Source organism: Myotis daubentonii, chromosome 20 (assembly GCF_963259705.1).
Source record: "Myotis daubentonii chromosome 20, mMyoDau2.1, whole genome shotgun sequence".
Classification (NCBI taxonomy): domain Eukaryota; kingdom Metazoa; phylum Chordata; class Mammalia; order Chiroptera; family Vespertilionidae; genus Myotis; species Myotis daubentonii.
In genome coordinates, this window is record NC_081859.1 from 6,740,364 (window position 1) to 6,765,059 (window position 24,696).

The 24,696-nt window shown below is 40.9% G+C and overlaps 1 protein-coding gene across 9 annotated transcripts in view; it reads right to left on the reverse strand.

Moving 5' to 3' along the window:
• Nucleotides 1–24,696, reverse strand: part of DISP1 (dispatched RND transporter family member 1) — a 116,696-nt gene that overhangs the window by 83,172 nt on the left and 8,828 nt on the right. Inside the window, exons 2-4 of one of the 9 annotated variants that reach the window (XM_059677512.1) lie at nucleotides 12,052–12,247; nucleotides 1,924–1,988; nucleotides 172–234 (exon numbers count right to left, since the gene is read on the reverse strand). The exons of 1 other annotated variant lie outside the window; for it this stretch is intronic. In XM_059677512.1, the coding sequence (XP_059533495.1) occupies nucleotides 172–217 (46 nt within the window). In that variant the 5' untranslated portion in view covers nucleotides 218–234; nucleotides 1,924–1,988; nucleotides 12,052–12,247. Of the gene's footprint in view, nucleotides 1–157; nucleotides 235–1,923; nucleotides 1,989–8,496; nucleotides 8,690–12,051; nucleotides 12,248–24,696 lie in introns of those variants that run through there. 7 more of the 9 variants (XM_059677514.1, XM_059677516.1, XM_059677510.1 and 4 more) reach the window with 7 other exon arrangements.

Below are 24,696 nucleotides of genomic sequence, written 5' to 3' on the forward strand. Positions count from 1 at the left end.
CAATATTTGCTAAAAGGGTACGTGGAAGAATTGAAAAGCGATCATCTGGGGCCCCCCTTCGGGCTGGCACTATGATGAACACCGCATATATATTCTACATCCTCACATCAATCCTTAGGAGTAGGAGTCGGAGGCTGAGGGAGGGCAAGTAACTTACCCACCATCACATACCTGGTAGGAAACCGGAGTTACATTCAGGTCTCACTTCAAAGCCCATGAGCTAGACCAGTGGTTCTGAAAACAGGTAAACATCAGAATCACGTGGAGAACTTTTAACCATTTCCCCCACTTCTCTGTGTCCCTTTTGTCCTGCTCTGACTCTTAGAATCATGTTCCACACACTCACACAATAACAAATAAATAAGACTTGAATGAGTTAAGTAAGCATATTAGAGATAATGTGAGCCAGGTTCTTTTCTCTCATGCTGGGGGAAAAGTTACAAATAAGAAAAGGAGAGATGTTAGAAAGAACCCTGTGCTGTTGGGTTTGAGTAATGAGTATCCATGGACTTGCTTTCCAGCTTAGAAAAATCTTTAAGTTTTGCCTTTTTAAAAAAATCAAGTATTACAAGGCAAGTGGGGGCCCCTTGATGCCACAAGCCAAACTGAAATAAACACAGTAACAGATGATCCTGACTATATCGTCAATCACCTAAGTATGTTGGAGGGGGAAAGAACTGACCCTAATAAACATGGACAACACTGTTTTGAGTAAATACTGTAAGACTAAAGAAAGACCTGTACACAAATATTATATTGGAGTTAGTACATTTATTTGTCACGGGAGGACCGGCTAGTGAGACGACTTTGTGTCAAGGTTTCTTTCTCAACCTTGGCACTCCTGGCATTTTGGACTATGTCCCTCTTTCTTCTGGAGGCTGCCTGTGCACTGTAGGACATTGAGGACAACCAAAAACATCTCCAGCCAATGCCAGAAACGTCCCCTGGGAGACAAAACTGCCCCCAGTTAGAACCACTGCTTTATCTTCTACTAGGTTTGAATGAGTTAAGTAAGCATATTAGAGATAATGCGAGCCAGGTTCTTTTCTCTCATGCTGGGGGAAAAGTTACAAATAAGAAAAGGAGAGATGTTAGAAAGAACCCTGTGCTGTTGGGTTTGAGTAATGATGATCCATGGACTTGCTTTCCAGCTTAGAAAAATCTTTAAGTTTTGCCTTTTTAAAAAAATCAAGTATTACAAGGCAAGCGGGGGCCCCTTGACGCCACAAGCCAAGTGGAACATCCTGGATCCTATTCCCTCCCCCCCTCCAAGGAGGTCACCGCTGCCCTGAATTGGGGGCTCGCACTCCCATGCGTGTCTTACACTATTACTACATGTGTGTGGGGACTGCTAGAAAAATCTGCCCATTCTGAATAAAGGAAAAATACTGCATGCTCAAAAAGAGAAAAAATTGTTCCCTGTCAGATGCTCTTCCAAGGATTTTTTTTTAAATATTTCTTTATTGATTTCAGAGAAGGAGAGAGAGATAGAAACATCAATGATGAGAGAGAATCACTGATTGGCTGCCTCCTGCACACCCCCCACTGGGGATCGAGCCTGCAACCCAGGCATGTGCCCTTGGCCAGAATTGAACCCGGGGCCCCTCAGTCCGCAGGCGGACGCTCTATCTACTGAGCCAAGCCGTCTAGGGCTCTCCCAAGGATTTTAACTGAACAATACCTTTTCGTTGTCATGACAACCCTAAGAGGTAGGTATGTTACCCCATTTTGCTATCTGCTACATCAAGTTTCCCTTAGGAACTTCCTTTTCAGAATTTGCCTGGATGTTTTCACATATTTTTCCCTTCCGGGCAAACTTCAGAAGCAATACGTATCTTAAAGTACAACAGCGACATCCAACACTTTTCATTTGAATACCTTATAGCAGGCATCTAGTTAGTGTTTTCTGATGCTATTTCCTACCTAAAATATTCTGCTCCTCGAAGAGGTCAAGAGATGCTCCCGTCATTTCCATTCTTTCTAGGCTCCTAGCATGTCGAAAAGGAAAGAAAAAAGCCAAAATAGTTAGAATAATTCATGGTACATTTTATAATTAGAATAATTCATAGTACATTTTATAGTTAACACAGAGGCAAAAAAAGAAAACAAAAAATATACAACTGTAAATAAACCTTAATTAGGGATAATATTAAAAGTTTAAATTTAAGGCCCTCCATGAATGTAAGGCCCAAGCTAAAGGATCCACAGTCCCATCCCATTATCAGCCCCCAATGCTCTCTCACTGTCTATTTTCACTTTACCCTCTCCAAAAACTAGGAAACTACTGATTTCCTTTGACCTGATAATCATCTCATTTTCATTTAGAGCTATAGTAATAGTATCAGAATTCTTCATGCAGGCTTAACCTTAATAGTTTCATTTGAAAAGCTACTATGCATATTCAGTTGTAAGTTACATCTCTCAGAATATAGAAAAGATCAAGGAGAAGATAGGATCCCTCTATTTTTCTTTATAGTTGTTTCATCATGTATAATTTATCTTGTTCTCTTATAGCCTGAATCAACTAATCCTTAAAACTATCATGAGCTATTAGACCAAATGGTCATGGTTTTTACAAGCGTTGCTAGCTCCTCAGAGAGAAAGAATTACCCTGTTAAAACGTAGTGCTTGCAGGGAGGCAACCAATAGATGTGTCTCTTTCACATTGATGTTCCTCTCTCTCTCTTCCCCACCCACTCCACCCCCCTCCCTTCCACTCTATCTAAAAGCAATGGAAAAATATCCTCAGGTGAGGATTAATAAAAAAAAATGTAGTGCTTGAATCAGATCTTGATTATAATCTCATGGTCTTTAAAAGATATTAATTTGGTGCTACTTTAATGAAAAAAATAAAAGCTTGCTACAAGAGCAACTGATTATATGTAACACACAAACCTTAACTAAGAAAAGGATTAGTATTTTGTTTTCTCAATCCCAAATACACTCAAATTGTTACTGACATTTTTCTGACGTTTTCAACTGACTAATTTTTATATTTTATGTGAAGAGCTGCTTTGTTAGTGCTATGTGAAGCCTATGGTTAAGAAACTCCCAGTAAATATTTACATTCAAAAATATTTTTTCTTTTATTAGTACCTGTGATTTAAAACAAACAAACCACCTCTTAGGGCCTGAGGCTCCTCTAATGTTGGAAAATTACAAGGGCATTTACACTTATTTGGAATTACTGAAGGCTCAGAGCCTTAGAAAACTTACGAAAATTCACAAAATGCAGAGAATTAATTTTGTTCCCTTTTAAAAAGAAGACTGTAATTACACCAAGCAATTCATTTCTTGGCAAAAGAAGGTTGAGTCTTAATTAAATAAAGGGCGCTTTGAGAATTTATTAGCCTTGGTTTCACATGGAAACAATATTCATCTTTCATTGGTGAATATACTAGTTTAATCAATTTATTGCTAAATACAAAAGATTTCTGAAATAAACTAAGATGAAAAATGTTTAACATTATGTGAATCAAGAATATGAGCATTAGAAAAGTTGGATCTTAAGGAAACATATCTAAAAATTATCTTCGAGATGTAACTTTTTGTATAGATGTTGCTACTGAAGAATGTGAAGGTATTAGAAATACTAGGGTTGAGCCAATCAGTAGCCAGATAATCTGTATTTTTCTTCTACGAAAAAAATCTATTACCTGACTTCACTGTTTTAAGTTTCTTAAAAAAGAATCCTAAATACACAAAGCTATGGATTGATTTCAATTTCTATTTATTAGATTTCTTTACTATCAAAAGTGATAGATGCTTCCTCTAACAAATTGAATAATATAATGAGCCCTAACCGGTTTGGCTCAGTGGATAGAGCATCGGCCTGTGGACTCAAGGGTCCCAGGTTCGATTCCAGTCAAGGGCATGTACTTTGGTTGTGGACACATCCCCAGTGGGGAGTGTGCAGGAGGCAGCTTATCAGTGTTTCTCTCTCATCAATGTTTCTAACTCTCTATCCCGCTCCCTTCCTCTCTGTAAAAAAAAAAAATCAATAAAATATATTTTTTTAAAAAAATAAGAAGAATATAATGATAGTTAATAATCCTTCTCAATCCCACTCCATGAGATAATGAATGCTAACGGCCTAGTTATCCCTCCATGATGCTCATTCAACTACATATAAACATGTCACTCACATATGAATATACAGGAAGGACTACTACATCTCCTGTGGGTTATGTTCCTGGGATGTCTGTACTCCTCAAAGAAAATACTGAATTATCATAAAACACAACAGGGGGCCCTTAAGTGAAAATTCAAACAGGAACAAACACAGAACTTCGGCTAAAAGTACAGAGACCTTTTTAGAAATTTGGCAAGTATAGCTGCCTTTACTAGTTAATACCGTGTGTGTGTGTGTGTGTGTGTGAGAAAAATCAGTAACATAGGCTGATGCTGGAGCAATAAAACAAAATTGGCATCAGGGAATCTGATATAACAACACTACTACTCCCTAAGTATTTTTTAAGTAACAATTTGGGGATTTTAGCTTTATATGTCTATACTTAAAAGATATGAAGCCATAAAACTTCGCTTTCAATCATTTAATCGTGGAAAAAAAGATGATGAATGTAAAGTGATACTTTTTTTGGTCTTTTTCTTTAAATAGAAAAGGCTTTCAAGACTGAAGTGCTTTAAATGTCGTGATTTTTCTATTCGTTGTGAGAGATGCAGACTCCTGGCACTGCCCCTGTAAGCGTGGGGGAACATTTTTCAATAGATGTTCCCATAAAGGGCTAAAGAAGCTATGTTGCAGGAAAACTTCTTTCAAACAAAAATTAATCCCAAGCCAATTTTGTGGAAAAGTCTTCCTGAACTGAAGACTTTGTTCTATGTTTAGTAAAATACCTTGTTTCTTGGAATGCTGTATTAGAAGTTACAATGCATATGCTATATGGAACATTCTTTAGGTCAACAGAAAAAGCAACTAGTTTTTAAGCAAGTTTCTAAGAATAAACTAAGAGTTTATGAGCAAGAAGCTGTTCGTTTTAATTACATCAGAGAGAAAAATAGACCACATTTCCTGGGGTTTAAGGCGGGGTGGGCGCGGGAGGGGGCGGGAGGGGGGGGGACCCATTTCAAGAAGTAACATCGTGAATGGCTGCCCTGAATTGTAAATCTCTAACATTTGAGGGCATAGGTGAATGAAACCCCACTGCTTTCCCCCAGATTCCTCACCAAGTTAATCATATGATTTGGCCATGAGTCTTAAGGTTATCAGAAATTTCCAGTCCCAGGCTCATAAGTTATCTTCAAGCATCCTTGCTTAGAAGAGCTTAATAATAAGCAGCAGGGAAGTGGAAATTCTTTCTGCCTTGACAGCAGGGGGGAGAGGAAGAGAATTCAGATGAAGAACATATTTCACATCGCCAGGGCTGACAAATGTGAAAAATGTGCCAGACAGACTCTGCTGGCTGCAAGTTTTATAATTAGAAATACTGAAACCTGTTCAATGGCGCTGCCCACTTCCAGGGGTTTCTTTTGAGCAAAACAAAGGAACTATTTTTCTTATTTATGTTGCAAGTTTATTTACTAATTTTTCTTATTGCAAAAAAGACTTCATATTCATTGAATAATTTATCTGGTTTCATGATTTAAATGGTAAAAAAAAAAAAAATGCACACACCAGAGTACTCATATGGAGTCATGTTTCATCTGGTTCAAAAGTATAAAATGAAGATGTTGGAGAGAACCATTTGTTTGCCAAAGTTTTATTCAACATCTAAGTCAGGCTATAGGCATTGGTCACAGCAGTGCGGCTATTTATAGAGATAACTCCATGACTGTCTTATTTACTCTTTCATTTAAATCAGGGGTGGGAACGTCTGGCTCACGGGCCATATAGGGCCCGTGAAATCATTTGGTCTGGCCCTGCCAAGGCATTAAGGGTGGGTTCATTAAAAGTTTGACCAAATCGCCCTAACCGGTTTGGCTCAGTGGATAGAGCATCAGCCTGCGGATTGAAGGGTCCCAGGTTCGATTCCAGTCAAGGGCATGCACCTTGGTTGCGGGCACATCCCCAGTGGGGGGGGGTGCAGGAGGCAGCTGATCAATTGTCTAGCTCTCATTGATGTTTCTAACTCTCTATCCCTCTCCCTTCCTCTCTGTAAAAAAATCAATAAAATATATTTTTTTAAAAAAACTTTGACCAAATACAGCAGGCTAATATTTAAGTTGATCATTTTGTATGGCTCACGAATGAAGTTATAAATATCCAAATGGCCCTTGGCAGAAAAAAAGGTTCCCCACCCCTGATTTCAATCCTTAAAACACGTATTTATCACATATTGCCAGGGCCTGGACAAGATGCTAGGGATATAAAACAGTATCATGAAGCCAAGTTTTTCACTGTTGGAGAAGGGAGTCATCAACATGGAGGACTGCGATAAATCCTGGGGTGCTAGATTTCAAATGGAATAATGACTATGAACTCTTAAATTAGACACAGAACTTTAATTTAGACATAGACGTAGACACAGATGTACACACACACACACACACACACACACACACACACACACACTTCCTAGCTCAGTCTGAGAGATCGAAGACCTGAGAGCTTCTAGAACCAATGGTACAGTGGAGCGATGAGCACACCCAGATCTTGATTTTAAATACCATTCACCAGGAAAGGGAGTCAGGGCCCCTTAAAAAAGGCTGAGCCCAGGGCTGGGGCAAGGAAGGACTTAGGGCATCTTGTTACACCAGAAAGTAAGAAATTCCCCAAGAATGATGAAAACATATCACAAGGACAGAGGAGCAGTTGGTAGGGGCTCCACAGGACAGATCTAGAATCATTCAAGAATCAAAACAATTAACGACAGAATGGAATGTAACTCCTTGAATAAAATAAGAATCTACGAGTTCAAACTAATGCAAATGAAAAATAAAGACGAGGGGGAAAGGAAGCGCTTCCTTAGAGCATAAAGCCAACGACTGAATGTTGAAGAACGAATGAGGGTGCAACAACTGTGGGGTGAAAGTTTAATGAGAAACAAGGCATTTTCAGTTCCAACGTGTCTCCCCACAAATTACACATTAATTGCAAAGGAGAAGCAGTAATTGGACAGTGGAGAAACCTGGTGGATATAATGCAACCAAGTGAAAACTCAGTAATATTTGCACGCTGATGCCCTGTGTCTGCTGATATAATCTACTGAGAAGAGCACAACCTCCCTTCCATGGCTTTCCTTCCAATGACAACCTGATTAGACAAACCCAAAGGGAGGGCTCTTCTACAAAATAACTGCCTCTACCCTTCAAAATATGTTCAGGTCAAGAAAGAAAAAGAAAGGCTAATGAACTATTCCAAACTAAAGGAGGCCAATTAGACATGAAAATCAAGTGGAATGTGTCCTCCCGGATTGGATACTGGACTGAGAAAAAAATAGCTACAAAAGATATTATTGAGACAATGGACAAATTTGCATATGGACTAGAAAATGGTATTATATCAAGGTGAAATTTCCAGATTTTGATAAGTGTACTGTATTTTATTATAAGAGAATGCTCTTCTTAGGAAATACGTACTGAAGTGGATAAGGGTAAATGAACACAATGTTGGCAACTAATTCTCAAGTGGTTCAGAAAACCATTATGCATACATTTAAAACTGAGTGCGCAATCGGTAAATCTCAGTAAACAGTATAACTATATGGCATTTCCTTGTACCAATTTTGTAATTCTTCTTTAAGTTTGAATTTATATCAATATTAAAAGTGATAAAGAGCCCTAATCGGTTTGGCTCAGTGGATAGAACGTCGGCCTGCGGACTGAAGGGTCCCAGGTTTGATTCCAGTTAAGGGCATGTACCTTGGTTGCGGGCACATCCCCAGTGGGGGGGGTGCAGGAGGCAGCTGGTGGATGTTTCTCTCTCATCGATGTTTCTAACTCTCTATCCCTCTCCCTTCCTCTCTGTAAAATGTCAATAAAATATATATTTTTTAAAAAGTGATAAACAAAACATTCTAGTTCTTTCATTCATAAATGTAGCCATTCAGTTAACAGTTAAGATTCTACTATTCATCAGACAGTGGGCACAGACGAGCAGAACACAGATCCCTACCCTTGAGGACATCCCAGTCTTGTTCTATGATTTCTATAACAAGAATTATCCTGAACATAAACACATACAGTCCACCCACTTCAACATTCTGACCCAAAATGGCAAGTGGCATCGATGGGTATCTTGTGGCAGGAAATGGCTGCTCTCCATGACACCAACTTTAAAAACTTAGGGGAAATCCCTCATGCATCCTTACTTGTCCTTAACACCCTATTACACGCCTGTCCTCCGCTGTAGTATGTCTATCACCAAGCTGGTGTCTATGCCGGCCCTGAAACAAAGCTGGGCTGTGTGGGTGTGGAGAGGCCGCCGTCTCCAGTTGCTGGAATGTCAGGCCCACGATCACCGGCTTCTCATGGGAAAAAGGCAAACCCTGCCTTCAGGTCCCGACCAAGAAAATTAAAAACAGTGAGCAGCCGTACCTGGATTAGTCATGAGTGACAGCCACGCAGCCTGCAACTATTAGTTGCATCTGGGCCGGAAGGAATCTCGGTGAAGGGATTTAGGCTGCAGCGCTGCTATTTGCTGGGAATTTGGAAAATTAAACACGGATCCCCTGGAAGCAGGATGCGCCCGTGCAGATCACAGGACCTGCAGGCAGTTGCAGCCCAAGGTCTAATGTGAGATCTACTAAAAGACGGTGTGAATAAAGAATAAAGTGTTCAATGCTCCCATGTGAACTCGATAAAACATCAGTGACATCCACGGGGCTCAACATACTCACATCTTGGAGCTGCCAAGCTAAATAATTTAATATCTTTTTGAACAGAAAAGTCTTTCCCCCCCAGGACATATTTTTCAAAATATTAAATGTCCTGTTAGTTTAGACCTCTTGCAAGCAGCTGCATTCCTTTTTGGAAACTGGAGAATGATGGTCTGCCTCTTCTATAATTGGAGAAAAATTCCAGCCACATTAGGTATTGAGCCTTCAAATCGCATACCTCCGGAGCTTAAAAACTGGGGTCCTCTTAACCATATGCAAAACTTGAAACAGTCAAAACTCTTCCAAGGGTAGAAATAAAAGGGAGGAAGCATTTCTCGCGGCAAAATTAAGCCAGCGATCCCTTTACATTTCGTTTCTTTAAGCATGGAAAACACCGAGCAGGCGAATGAGATTAACTGGGAAAGGCAGAGCGCCCTGGCATAATGAATGAAGACTTAGGCCTTGACTTAAGAGGTATGGTGTCGTGGCTCTATCTGCTGGTGCACAGTAACCATTTCCATGTGCTAACCCTGTAAAGGTTAAGACTCATTATTAGCTAAAATATGCTGCTTTCTAAACAGTTCAGTGTGTCGGTTACTTCCCCGTAGATCCTTCTTAATGAGCATAATGCACTTTTCCATTGGGTTAGAAGATTTAGGAACGTAACTTTTAGGGCTTTTGAATATTAATTGCTTAAATCTGCCATTGCTAACAGGTCTTCTGCAATTCCTTGCCCTTGAAAAAAACATAAATACACATACACACACACACACAGAAAAACATAAATACACATACACACACACACACAGAAAAACATAAATACACATACACACACACACACAGAAAAACATAAATACACATACACACACACACACAGAAAAACATAAATACACATACACACACACAGAAATACGCTGTGGGACTCGTGTCCTGTTTCTTTTCCCCACTTCCCTGTCTACGAGGAGAGGGCACAGGAGGGATGGTAGGAGGAAAGAATAGGGGAGCCGGTGAGAGGGTCCTGATGAGGCCCCTTGTCATACAAGGAAACCCTCCCGCCTGGTACACTAACCCCCTTACTCAGGAAGGTCCTCTGGCACAGAAGCAAGAATTGGTTCACTGTTTTCAAGTTGTTGTTGCTTTGCTTTGTCTCCAGTAGTAGCTCCCTAGTTATAAAGGAAAGGGGGTGGGCAGCGACCCCTCTCTTCTTAGGAAAGTCTTTTTTTCTAATGTATGTTTTTGATTATAGAGAGAAAGGGAGAGAGAGATAGAAACATCAATGATGAGAGAAACATCGATTGGCAGCCTCCTGCACGCCCCCTACTGGGGATTGAGTCTGCAACCAGGGCTTATACCCTGGCCAGGAAAGGAACCTGCAGCCTCTTGGTGCAGGGGACGACACTCAAACCAACGGAGCCACCCTGGCCGGTGTGGATGGCATTCTAAAGAAAACGCACCCTTCTCGGGCCCTATCCGTTTCTTCACTGCACTTACCACTATCTGTACAGAAACACACACACTATACGTGTGCATACGTATGTGTATGTATATATACATATGTGTGTAGACGTATTTATGTGTGTGTGTGTGTATTTATGTTTTTCTCAAGGGCAAGGACCCCAAGTGTCATGTTCACCATTGTACACCCAGAGCACATGCTAGGTACTCAGTTTATTTTTGATAAATATGCATATGGTGCCCTAACTGGTTTGGCTCAGTGGATAGAGCATCGGCCTGTGGACGGAAGGGTCTCAGGTCCGATTCTGGTCAAGGGCATGTACCTTGGTTGCGGGCACATTCCCAGTGGGGAGTGTGCAGGAGACAGCTGATCGATGTTTCTAACTCTTTATCCCTCTCCCTTCCTCTCTGCAAAAAAAAAATCAATAATTTAAAAAATATATATATATGTATGTATATGTATGTATGTATATGTATGTATGTATATGTATGTATGTATATATATTGCTGTGTTGGCTAAGCTCCACACACTAAGTAAGCAGGATTGACTACCCGTATTTTTTTATGTATGTGGGGGCGGTGAGGAGGTAAGGGGTCTGTTTGGTAATTGGGTCTGATTACTCCCCAGTGGAATCCACACCCTGGAAAATGGGCGTTTAATTTTTATGCCCAGAGTTATCAGGACAGAGATGAAAACAGCGCCCTTTTCAAAGGGATGTTTTTCTCCTCTGGACTCTTGCACATGGTAGGACGTGTGAAGAATGTGCTTCTTGGGTATCTTCTTTTCCTGGAGGAGTTTGAAATTTTTCAGGCTGTCAGGATGACTCATGTGAATGATGATTTTTAGTTAAGAAAACAACTTGGGCTCTTTGGCCAACTCGAAGAAAACTCCCCAAAGTCCACGTTACTGTTTTGTTATCGTTGACATGCCTGCCTTCAAAGGCTTCAGAGAAACCCCAAATGCTGTCAATCTGGAATTTTCGCTAATGAATTTATAACTCATTCCAAATTCATTGGTTTCTCACTAGACAACTGATTTCTAAAATATTGGATGCTTTGTTTCCAAGTTGGCTGGGCTGTATCATACAGAAATGGAAAAGAAATTACAATGAGAAATATCTACTTCGGTTGAAATGGAGCTGGCCATATGGAATGCATAATGTTGTTTCTCTAAAACCAGTAACATTTTGCAAAACAAAGCTGTTACACAAATAGTGAAGCACAACACAATACGGCAATAGCTGATGAATTACCTGGGAATTCAATGCCTTTATAATAAATACTATGGTACAAATCTCGCATGCTCTCCGAGTCTAGATAGCAGAGTGGTGAGATCTTCCCAAGTCTAAAGAGGTCCCCTCATACCAACGAGGCAACTGGTGAAGAGACCCAACAAGTCATCTGGGAGGGAGGGTAGTGACAGCCCATCGATCAGTGGTTCTTAACCTTGGAGAAAGCGTGAAATCCTCTGAAACCAGGGGAAGAACTACGGAACCTTCCCCTCATCCCATTTTGTGTTCAGTGTCAGGGGTTTTTTAGGGCTCTGAAGGGCATTCAAAGGTCTCAGGTGAAGAGGCACCGAGGCAGAGATGCAAGCCTAGGAAGGGAAAGGAAAGGATGGCCACGGAGCCTGCCAAACAAAATAACAGCAATTGGGAAATACTTAAAGCTATTAAGCACTTGGGGGAAAAGAGAGTTAAAAGACAGAAAGGGTGGGAAGATTAGAAAACTAAAGAGAAAAGGGAAAATAAAAGCAAGCAGAGGAGTAAAGGAAGATGGAGGGAACGCACACGAGGGGTGAAGGTCTGCTCTCACTGACCTTGGCCGCCCGCGTTTACTCAGTGCTGCTCATGTGCCCATGATAAGCTCAGCATTTTTCATGTAATTAAAGCTGACACATCGTCAGTGTGTAAGACCTATCTTATATGTTCCACAGCTCAAGAAACCGGCACACAAAGACTGAGTCTGCTGTTCAGTAGGCTAGCCAGTGACGGGGCTGGGATTTAAACAGAGACCTGCAAAAAAAGTAAATAAAGAAAAATAAACAGAGACTTGCTGTTTGATCCCAACGCCAGCCGCGGAGTCCTTACAGCCATGCCCCTCTACCGCCTGTCTTCCTGACTCTGAGACGCAGCTCTAGACCGCTCATATCTGTACTCTTCCTGAAGACAATTTTCTAATAATGAAAAGTGATGCTGCATAGAATACATTATCTGTCTTAACAGACACTGAACCAGAATCTAGATTATTCTCCTCAAGATCTGAAAGGCTCACGATTTTATTTTCCAGTTTTGTTGAGATGGAACTGACATATAACATTGTGTGTCATGATTTTCATTCCAACGGAAATGGTACTTTTATGTATGTTTTTAATTTCTGGAAATTCCATTCAAAAGATTTCATATGCTTTAAAATAAAAACAAAAATGTACTAGAAATATGGCCTGTATGCCTGGCCGGTGTGGCTCAGTGGTTGAGCGGTGACTCATGAACCAGGAGGTCACGTTTTGATTCCTGGTCAGGGCACATGCCTGGGTTGCAGGCTCAATCCCCAGTTGGGGGCGTGCAGGAGGCAGCTGATCCATGACTGTCTCTCATCACTGATGCTTCTATCTCCCTCTCCCTATCACTTCCTCTCTGAAATCAATAAAAACATGTATTGAAAATTAAGTTAAAATTATAAAAAAAGAAAAGAAGTATGACCTGTAACAGTCCACTGGCTTTCACCCAGATCACGCACCGAGGTCTCTGAATTGCGTGGCTTCCCTGCATGGTATGTGTTTGTCGGACTGGCCGCCAGCTGTCTCACTTTTCTTGTTTGTAACAATACTGTTTTGTTAAAGCTGCCTTCCCCAATCACGGATACTTTTTCAGCGACATTGATCTTGAAAGGTTTATGCTCCACAGATTTGATCTATTGCATCCCTGTATGGTTTTGATTTAGAGAGCCTTCTTGGTATGAATACTAGGTTTACAAGTAACTTCATTCTTCTCAGAATTCCAGTAATTGGTGTTTTTCACATGGTTACCAAGCGAAAAATAGAACGCATGCTTCAAAGCCGGCTGCCCCTTGACAATGTGTTTCTCTTTTATACGTGAGTGGTTGAAATCATCGTGTCACAGGTGCGGAACGTATAGAGAACAGATGCCAGGGTTTTAAACTGCACTGATTTACCTTATGAAAATACAAATTAATTACATGATTTGAGTCACAGAACTAGAAGAGGCAGTGAGAGAAAACAATATTAGCACGAGGTCCGAAACTACCATCGTTTCGTTAATATGTAGCGTGTATGCAGTGCCTCTTCAGGATGCAACGTGGAATACAGAGTTAACATCTTGCAAAGCAGAAAACATACAAAAGAAGCATTCCAAAAATGTGGCCTTTTGCCTTCTTTGTGATGGGTATCACATAAGAATTTGAGGGTAGGAGGTGGGGGGACAAATAAGTACTTTGAAATATAGCTCCCAGGAAGTTAGCATAAAAATACTATTTAAGTATTCTCATCATCCCATCCGTATGTTTAGGAAAATGTCTCAGTGAATGTGTGCTGTTCTGATATAAATATTTCCACAGCAGCAGAAAACAACTAAAAACATTGGTGTATATAAACATATGTATTTTTCACACTGTTTATATTTTATTTCTTTATATGTCTGTTTCCCCATTTAGATATGAGCTGTTTAGGTGCTCAAGGTAGAAGTTGTGTTCTGCTCTATGCTCAGCGACTGGCACACTGCGGTGCTCAATAAATACTTGTTAAATGAAAAAAAAAATACTTGTTAAATGAAATAAGACATAATCTCTGCCTATAAAGAGGCTGTAATCTTGAACGCCTACAATTCTAAATAACTGTCATCTAATCTTGGTTGCATTTCTTCACCTAATTTATCTATACATAAAGAATATCAGCCGAAACCGGTTTGGCTCAGTGGATGGAGCGTCGGCCTGCGGACTGAGGGGTCCCAGGTTCGATTCCGGTCAAGGGCATGTACCTGGGTTGCCGGCACATCCCCAGTGGGAGATGTGCAGGAGGCGGCTGATCGATGTTTCTCTCTCATCGATGTTTCTAACTCTCTATCTCTCTCCCTTCCTCTCTGTAAAAAATCAATAAAATATATTAAAAAAAAAAAAAGAATATCAGCTCTTGCCATTCTATAAGCACAGTATAAAAATTAGGAGGTCTAGCCCCAGCTGGTTTGGCTCAGTGGATAGAGTGTCAGCCTGCTGAAGGGTCCCGGGTTAGATTCTGGTCAAGGGCACATGCCCAGGTTGCGGGCTCAATCTCCAGTAGGGGGCGTGCGGGAAGCAGCTGATCAGTGATTCGCTCTCATCACTGATGTTTCTCTCTCTCTCCCTCTCCCTTCCTCCCTGAAATCAATAAAAATATATTTAAAAAAAAAAAACAAATAAGGATAACACAATCTTACTTGCATGAAAAGTATGATGTGAGATGTCTGCATATCTAGACAAAGAATGAAAGAATATCCTTCTAAGTGGTTATGCTGTGATGGAAATAGGAGGGAAGTACAGTGGAAACCATTTTGGTGGCATCATTTATTTCTTTTTACAAGATAATTCTTTTATATAGCAGATATATCGTCGCTTTATTACAAAACTAGAATATTGTTAAGCTATAAAAAAAATACCGGAATGGAGACTATATAACAACATAGAAAACTGGTTACAGTGGGTTGATAAAAAGAAGTGTTTTCACTAAGAATCTGGCCATGCCCCAACATGTGTGCATAGGGACAAGGACTAAATGCCCTGCTGTCACATGAGTCAAGAGTGTGAGAACAGAGCTCTTCTCCATTCATCATAAATCTTTTCCTTTTCCTTGTCCTATATTCCAGTCCTGGCCACAGACCATACTACTTCCTGGAACCATAAGCCTTAGCCTCATCTTCGCTCGCCATCCAATTCATGCTCGCTCCCCATCCAATTTATTCTGTCTCTAAAATGCCATCAAATCTCTCCTCTTCCCTGCTCTCCTAGTTCGGGTTATTATCAACTCACACCATGTTTTTACTTTTGGTTGCAATCTTTACACTGTCACTAAATGTTTGTCCACGTACAAACATTTTCAATGGGTTTCTACTAACCACACACACACACACACACACACACACACACACACACACACACACCATACTCAATATGCACAAAAAACAACTCAAAATGGATTACAGACATAAAAGTAAAAGCTAAAAATTATAAAATTTCTAAAAAAAACAAAACAAAAACAAAAACAAAAAAACTAGGATGAAATCTTTAAGACCTTAACTAGGCTGGGCAAAGATTTCTTAGACAAGGTACAAAAAGTATGAACCAGGTAAGAATAACTGATAAACTAAACATCAAAATAAAAATGTATGCCCTCCCAAAACACCACCAAGAAAATGAAAAGGCAAGCCATACACTGGAGAAAATATTCAAAATATACAGAGCCACCAAAGGACTTCTATCCAGAACATATAAAGAACTCTTAAAATTCAATAACAAGACAACCCAATTAAAAAAATGGGGAAAATATTTGAATATTGAGTTTGAATTTTTGTCATCTGGCTATTCCTTCTTTATATTCAAAACAACTCTTTCATGGTCTACAATTAAAATTAAGCAACTGCTGTACACACTGGGGAGTTATTCTAAACTCTGTTTCATAATACCTTAAACTACTCACTTAGAAATACAATTATCGATACAAAGCCCATTGTAATTGCTTCATTCTGTTGCTCTGCGTCATGGCACGGTGCCACATAATGCAGTTTTCTGCATTCTGAGAAACTCAATGTCTTACTTAGAAACAGCTTTGAAAATTGGCTCATGGCCTACTTGCAACTGATACCGTAGCTTAAATACCTTTCCAGCAAAGTTACACTAACTTCAAAATATTCTGGGATCAGCCATTAAAATGTTTTTGTTTCGGTTACAACACTAATGAGCACCAAATGTTAGAATTTGTTTTAACGACCTAATACATGAAGGATTTTCTTAAAAGGAGAGGCTGGCTCAGCCATCCATTACACAGCGAAAGGTAGATTAGCTGGTACCGATATAGATAATACTTGAAAGATTTAATGTACTTAAGTGTAGAATCCAGCATTAAAAAAGTTAAATTCAGAAAGCCTGCTCAATTAGCCATCTTACTTTTTCTCTATAAAAACACCAAACTCCTGGCTTCTAAGCGACACTTGAAACCCTCCTCCCCTTCATTCCGTGCAGAAGCCCTGAGCCCTCACCTTGACTTCCCCACTCCTGTAAAATGGGTGGTAATACTATATCTTGGCTGTATTTCCTTCTGCTGGGAACGAACATAAAGTATCAAAGGAAGCAACAGCAGTTAGAGGAAATCTCAACATACCAGGCCTGCTAATCCCGGTCAGGACCACTGATATGAGATCTGGGGAAACAAATGTGTGCATGCTATTTTAAATACGCAAACACAGAGCAGCGAATGGGCTATTCGGGCTATATTCCGAGATGAGTGTTTAGCATGTGAAAAGGTAGCACTTTAAGGACAACTGCAGTTCCCAGGGTGTCTTTCCCAGTCCCAACACCACACCCCAAGGAGGGTGCATCTGCCACTGTCTTCGGAGGCAGCCATGATGGTGACACCATGTATCTGCTTTTGCTGCTGCTTTTGCTGCAGACTCTTCTGTGGGGCAGCACCCACGTTCAGACCTCCCCGACATCGATCCATCTCGGTTGCCACAACCACCACTAATCATCTCATCTTTCCTTCCCAGCATGGTTTCGTTTTTCTCTTCTTTTTTGGTTGCTCTTGTGATTTGACACTTCTTGGCCTTTGTGGTGTGTGTGTGTGTGTGTGTGTGTGTGTGTGTGTGTGTGTCATCTTCTTCATCCATTCATCCATCAGTGAACATTTAGGTTGTTTCCATATCTTGGCTATTGTAAATAATGCCACAGTAAACATGGGGGTGCAGATGTCTTTTCGATTAATGTCTTTGTTTTCAGATAAATACCCAGAAGTGGAATTACTAGATCCTATCGTAGTCCTATTTGTAATTTTTTGAAGCACCTCCATACTGTTTTCCATGGTGGCTGAACCAATTTCCATTCCCACCAACACTGCACAAGTGTTCCCTTTCCTCCACACCTCGTCCACATTTGCTATTTCTTGTCTTTTTGATAACAGCCATCCTAACAGATATGAAGTGCTACATCATTTAGCTTTGGATTTGCGCTTCCCTGATGATTAATGACATGAAGCGTCTTCTTGCGTACCAGTTGGCCATCTGTAAGTCATCTTTGGAAAAATGTATTCAGATCCCCTGCCCCTTTTTTCATCAAATTGTTTTTTGCTATTGGCTTGTATGAGTTCTTTATGTCTCTTTTTATATCAACTCCTTATCAGGTATATGATTTGCAAATATTTTCTCCCAGGCAGTAGACAACCCACAACTCTTTTTTTTTTTATTGCTTAAAGTATTACAAAGGGTATTACATATATGTCCTTTTTTCCCCCCCACCCTTGACAGTCCCCTAGCAACCCACAACTCTTTACAGCAGAGTTTTGTTTAGGCCACTAGGTAGACTGCAACAAACTGTAATAGCTGCAATAAACAAATACAAAAGTACCAGGGTGTCATTAAGATGGACGTTTAATTCTCTCTCTCAGAACAGTTCGCAGGTGGGGGAGTGATCTAGGGTGGGCAGAGAGCTCTACTCCAAGGAGCCCAGAAGAGCTGGTTGGTACATCATCTCCATCACTTAGTGTCCTCTCTGGGCCCAGGACCGCTGCTTTCATTCTTGTCACTGCCCAGCCAAAGAGGAAAAGGAAACAAGGACTTCCAGGGCAAGTGACTTGGTGTGTAAGGAGATGACCCCAGAAGTTGCCCACGTCTCTTCCTTTTCCATCCCAGGGTCCCACACTGAGTCACGGAGCTCCATTTAGTGTGTGTCGCTGGGAGATACATTGTAGTTGGGTGGCCGTGGGTTAGCTCACACTGGGGAGGGACTAGGAGTTCTATTTCTCAAAAGAAGAAAAAAAGACCAGTTACTGGGGTACAGTTAGCAGATTTGTCTGTATTATCAAAGATGGAGGGAGACGGTAAGGAAGGGAATGGGAAGGTGGAGAGGGATGAGGACTCCAGTACAGAGAGAATATGATATAATTAGTATGTCCTATAGCCTAAATTACTCCAATTTAGTTCACGAAGACTATTAATTTTCTTGTCAAGGATACAGATATAACCCAAGTAAAATTTAAAAATAAGTGACCCTTTCCAAATGTGAAATTACAATTTTGCTTCTGACAACTGATAAATGTCTTTTGAGTTACTGCACATAATTCAACAGAATATGGTATATGCTCCCTCAGGAATCTATGAAGGAACATAATATGTATTTAGTCTATAAAAAAATATTGAAACTCACAAGACTGGCTCTATTTGGAATGCTCATATATCTATAAAACTTATTGCCAATGATATACAAATACTTACACATGAAACCAAGATCAAAAACTAATCCATCATTAATTGAATCCCTACTATGTGCCTGCCACTGTACTAGGTACCTTACATATATTATTTTTCATTCCAACAACTCTGCAAGATACTATTTCATTTTATAGCTAATAAAAAAAGAACATTCAAAAGAGGTTGAGTAACTTGCCCAATATCACTCAGCTCATAGATTGATAGAGTAATAGAGTAATAGAGCCAAGAGTCAAATACTTCACTTTCAAAAAAATTAACTTTAGGATATATTTCTCTGACTAATTGAGTGCTGACCTATGAACCCGGAGGTCACAGTTTGATTTCCTGTGAGGGCACATGCCTGGGTTGTGGGCTTGATCCCCCAGTATGGGTATACAGGAGGCAGCCAATGATTCTCTCTCCTCATTAATGTTTCTATCTCTCTCTTCCTCTCCCTTTCTCTCTGAAATCAATAAAAATATTTTTTTGAAAAAGAGGACATTGTCTTAAAATACATAAAATCTTAACTATCATCCATTAGTATATGAATGCTGATTTGCATATTTAAAATATCAACAGGGTAGCATTTGAAAGTGTGCAGCCTGGGCGCTACAGGTGTGTAAGCTTAAAGTACACTATCTGGCTGGGACAGAGTGTCAAAGGTAAAGCCTCATGTGCCCCATTATCTTTCCCTGGACGCAGACCAAATTCCTTTTCTGGATTCTCCATTCAATTGCTAAGCCTGGATTCCTGTGTCTGTCCACAGAGTCTCGCCAAACATCTTTCTTTTCAGTATTGTGTCCTCCAGATCCCCATCTATCATGTTGATTTTAATCAGAGGCAGACAGGGAACTCGAGAGAACCCTGCTGTTGCCTCTCCTGCCTCTTTACTGTTCGGGATTAGCCCACAGGGGTAGCTTATCTGTCCAGCTACAGAACAGGGCGCTGTGCTTTCCTAAACCATGTATTCTGAGATGGGGAAGGGACAATCACACATCTGAGAAAAGCTGGTGAACAGACCACAAATGCTGCAAAGTTCTTAAACTTAGAAATAAATGTGTAAGCACAGTTCTATAAAGATGTTGGGTACACAGTAGGGCAGCAAACAGGGTTCTGCCCTCACACAGCCCTCAAATCTGATCCTTAGCACATGGGTACTTGGGACACGCTGCCTGTCTTCAAAGGCAGAGTCCACCCCTTACATTTGGCATTAAATAGCTCTTTAGGATGCTATAAAATGCTCTCTTATTCAAGTCTCATTGCAACAACCAACGATAGGAAGAACTATCCCTCCCTTGATATTAAAGAGAAATCAGATTAAGAAAAACTGTATTTCGTGCTCAGAGTGACACAAATAATCGAGGAGGAGCCAGGCTTCCAGCCCAGGTCTTCTGGCTCCGATTCTGCTACACCAAGGGTCTCGGAGGGACAATGAGTCTGGTTTCTGTCAAGTGAATTTAGAGCTCAATTCCTAACATCTGAAACGCACGCTTCGGAACCCATACATCACACTGAAGTTTCACGCAGTCGTGGCAAAGCAGCGGTCAGCAACTAAAGGGACATAAATTCTAAGGAACAAGGCGCACAGCAGGCCTGGGCCTGCCCTGGTCCCTTGTCCTCAGGCCAAACCCACTTCCCACTCTCCGACACGAGTCTCTCCACACAGTTTGAATATGGAACTAAACTGTCCATATTTGGTCTCTAAAATCAGAGACCCAAAGGCAATTCAAGGTAAAAAGGCAGCGAGTACTGGAGGGTACCTGTGGGACATCCAATGTTAAACGCCATCAACCCAAGACCAAGGAGTGAACTTGAACAAAAAGGCGGACATCTGGAGAGACCCACTCAATACCCCCACGTCTGCCACACTGAGATGACGTCCTGTGAGGCTGTCCTAGAGACTTCACCTCCCCTGCCCTACCACTCCGTTCAGTCTATTCTCAGACACAGGGTCTAGCCCAGCTGGGTGTGCTGTAGGCAGGCAGAGGAAGCGAAGGCTGCCTGTCCACAATGCTTTCCAAACTCCCTTTTCTGAGTAAGAAAACAACAGCAATGACCAAAGGAATAGCCATCATTCATCTCGTCTCTGTGAAAATCATTCCCCACCCCGTGTGGTACAGGTGGGGCGGTCACACACAGAACCCTGAACAGCCTGGCCCGCAGGAGGGGGGCAAGACTGTCCTGGTTAACTGTGATTTCTTTGGAGTGCTTTTGGATTTTATTTTTAACTTACTTAAATTTACACTTAAAAACTTAACTCTAACTCATTTTTATTTTCATTTTAAATCTAACTGAAAATTAACAGTAGCCAAAAGAAATAAAAAAATATATATCTAAAACAACCCTTCATTTAAAAGGTTCTCAACTGAAAAAACTACTAAGTGAAATACTAAAATTTTTGTTAGTAATAATAGTTTTCTACGTATTTTCTGATCAGGAACCAGAAAATGAATGTTCTTATTAAGACCTTAAACATTAGAAAATTTGATAAGAATCAATGACTTGGTGATCTGACAAATCTGTCATCACCGATCGGGCTAGCCCTGCCAGAGGGTGAGAGTGTGCACAAGCTCAGTGAGCCATCAAGTAGTTGATCAGGACTCCAGCAGGAAGTTTAGAGGCTCTAGGGCAGTGGTTCTCAACCTTCTGGCCCTTTAAATACAGTTCCTCATGTTGTGACCCCCAACCATAAAATTATTTTCGTTGCTACTTCATCACTGTCATGTTGCTACTGTGATGAATCGTCATGTAAATATCTGATATGCAGGATGGTCTTAGGCGACCCCTGTGAAAGGGTCGTTCGACTGCCAAAGGGGTCACGACCCACAGGTTGAGAACCGCTGCTCTAGGGCCTTGCCCTTACCCACTAGACTCTTCTGCCTCGTTGGCACTTGGCACACAATTAATATTCAGTTGGTTAACAAATGAATGAATCTCACTGTTTCACAAGATGTAGAACAGGGGTCCTCAAACTTTTTAAACAGGAGGCCAGTTCACTGTCCCTCAGACCATTGGAGGGCCGGACTATAGTTTAAAAAAAACTATGAACAAATTCCTATGCACACTGCGGTGGGCCGGATAAATGTTTTCGGCGGGCCGCAGTGTGAGGACCCCTGATGTAGAGTCTCCTCGGGATGGCACGCAAGTCCTCCGAGTCCCAGCCCCGATCTGGCTTCCCTACTCCCGCACCTGTGCCACCTACTACAGCCAAACTGGTCCCTCCAGCACACCCTGCAATTCCCACCTCACTCAGGCTCCCTCTGCTGGGTGTTTCCTCCTCTACGCTATGTCTCCTTATCTTCGAGTCCCAGCCCAGCTCAGGATGTCCATAAAGTTTTCTCTACTCTCTTTGTGCTGTGCTAATATCTCTCTCATCTGAACTACTACAACACTACATTCAGCAATTATAGGATGTAGGGTCTTTAAGGATAAGAGATAAGAACTTACAGGTGTTTATAAATTCTCCAGCATCAAACAGAGTTCTACATACGTCATGGACATTTAGAATGTATTTGTTAAAGTGATTTAAGATACCTTTATTATCCAAAGATAAACTTATTGCCTGGACAGTGTGGCTCAGTGGTGCAGCACTGATCCATGAACTCGAGGTTCTGGCTCAATTCCTCGTCAGGGCACATGCACACACTACAGGCTCCTCCCATGCAGGAGGCAGCCAATCAATGTTTATCTCTCTCTATCCCTCTCCCTTCCTCTCTCTCTAAAATCAATTTTTTTAAAAGATTTAAAAAATAAATAAACTACTTATTGCCTCTGAAATAATCTCCCCATTTTTGACATCATTACCTAACTTAAAAATCATAACGTGCACACACACAAAAGCCAAACCGCGCGGTACTTAACCTGGAGGAGTAGCTCTACCCAGATAATAATGCTGACATTCTCCATGTTGAAACAGCCCAGTTTTTAAGAGAATCATCAGAGAAGCACCTCACATTAGCAATGGTTCTCAACCTTCTGGCCTTTTAAATACAGTTCCTCATGTGGTGACCCCCAACCATAAAATTATTTTCGTTTCTACTTCATCACTGTAATGTTGCTACTGTTATGAATCGTCATGTAAATATCTGATATGCAGGATGGTCTTAAGCGACCCCTATGAAAGGGTCGTTCGACCCCCAAAGGGGTCGCGACCCACAGGTTGAGAACTGCTGCAATTGGAGGTCAGCATATTAAAGGTTCTGTACAACCAAGATGTACACACATCCTGCAAAAGAAAGATAGGGCCCAGGAATAATTTCAATAGTAACATTATGTTGAAAACAACGCAGGCATCTAAATCCCAGAGACCCATCAGTCATAGGTGCCACTTAACCACCTTTGCAGGCTCTTTGAAAGCGTAGATACTGTTGTTTAGGGATTAGGCTCCTTCCCCACTAGCCCTACGACCAAAGCAGAGAGCAGATCTAAATAAAACAGAGGTTACAGTATCACCTACTGTCATTTCCGAAAGACAGAGACCAAGTACCCTGCACACTACTTGACTTTTTCCAATGCAATGGCCCATGAGCCTTAGCACAACGCCAACTGTGCTGATGGAAGGCACCGTGTGGAGAGGACCAACCAAATGTGCTGCAGAAACCTCTGCACGAAATCTGATTTAAAGGGGCCAAAGGGAGGAAGAAAGGAAGGGAGGGGGGAGGGCAGTTCCAATGAGCATACACACATTGCACAATCTTCTTTTCATGGCAGTGACCCCAAAAATAAAAAATAAAATCTGCTTGCAAAGAGTCCTTTGAAACAGCTGCTTGGTTTCATGGTCAAGTTTTGTGGTTTGTAAGACTTGAAGCTATTCAGGTCGGTGATAAACACCGACTCACATGACCCACTTGAGGAAAAGGCTGGGCAATCTGTCTGGAGTTTACATTGGCCGTGCACATGAATGTACTTAGTCATTGCTCAACATCACCGCTCACAAAGCCAGCGATTGTTTCCCCTCAAATGCTCATCTCCTCCATTAGAGCTCATTGACAACCACTGCCAAGAACCACTACATTAAGGCCGCCGGCTACAGATTGAATAACTTGATAAAGCATTAACCTCAACACATTACAAAATAGATGGGTGAAGCGCCTTTTCAATTAAAATATTATTTTTAACAGTGTTTATCTAGTGAGCAAAGGAAATCACATCATATGTAGATAATCATATTACAAGATTACATCAAAGAAAGAATATAGAAAACATGCCTTAAAGTTATTTTCTATTCTAGATGCCCTCCTAATATATACTTTAAACAAGAAGAATAAGTAAAATACAGTACACATATTATTTTTATCATGCATGATTTTTCACTTAAAAATGCATCAGAAGACACATGAGGAAAACTCATATCAAAACGCTTTTTGAGCCTAATTTTTTTATCCTCACCTGAGGATATTTTTTTCCATTGATTTTTAGAGAAAGTGAAAGGGACAAGAAGAGACTGAGAGAAAGAAACATTGATGTGAGAGGGACATATCGACTGATTGCTTCCTGCACCCACCCTGACCAGGCCAGGGATCCAGCCTGCAACCAAGGTATGTGCCCTGCAACCGAACACAGGACCCTTCGGTCCACAAGCCAACGCTCTGCCCGCTGTGCCTAACTGGCTAAGGCAGAAGACGGATTCTTGTTCGACTTATGTAAATAGCTATATTGCCATGAAACTAAAATTACTCAATAAGATTTTCTGAATTCTGGAGGGATCACGTAGGGAGAAAATTGTTTCATCTTTGTTCACAAAGGTACACTTTACCAAACTGCTGGAAATTATAGATAGCTTAAGAGAAAAGAGAAAAACAAAACATTAAAGAACCAGCAACGTTTCAAACAAAAAGTCATTAAAAATTACAATCATCCTCATCAGTTCGTGTAATTAATTCTTGTTCTGTTTGATCTTGGGTGAGCAGTTCTATGAATCCATCAACTTCTTCATTAGTTTAGAAAATTATTCAGTCCATTGGCACGGTGTCAAGTGATGGCTTCACTGAACATTCTCGCCTCAAGCTGATTGTAAA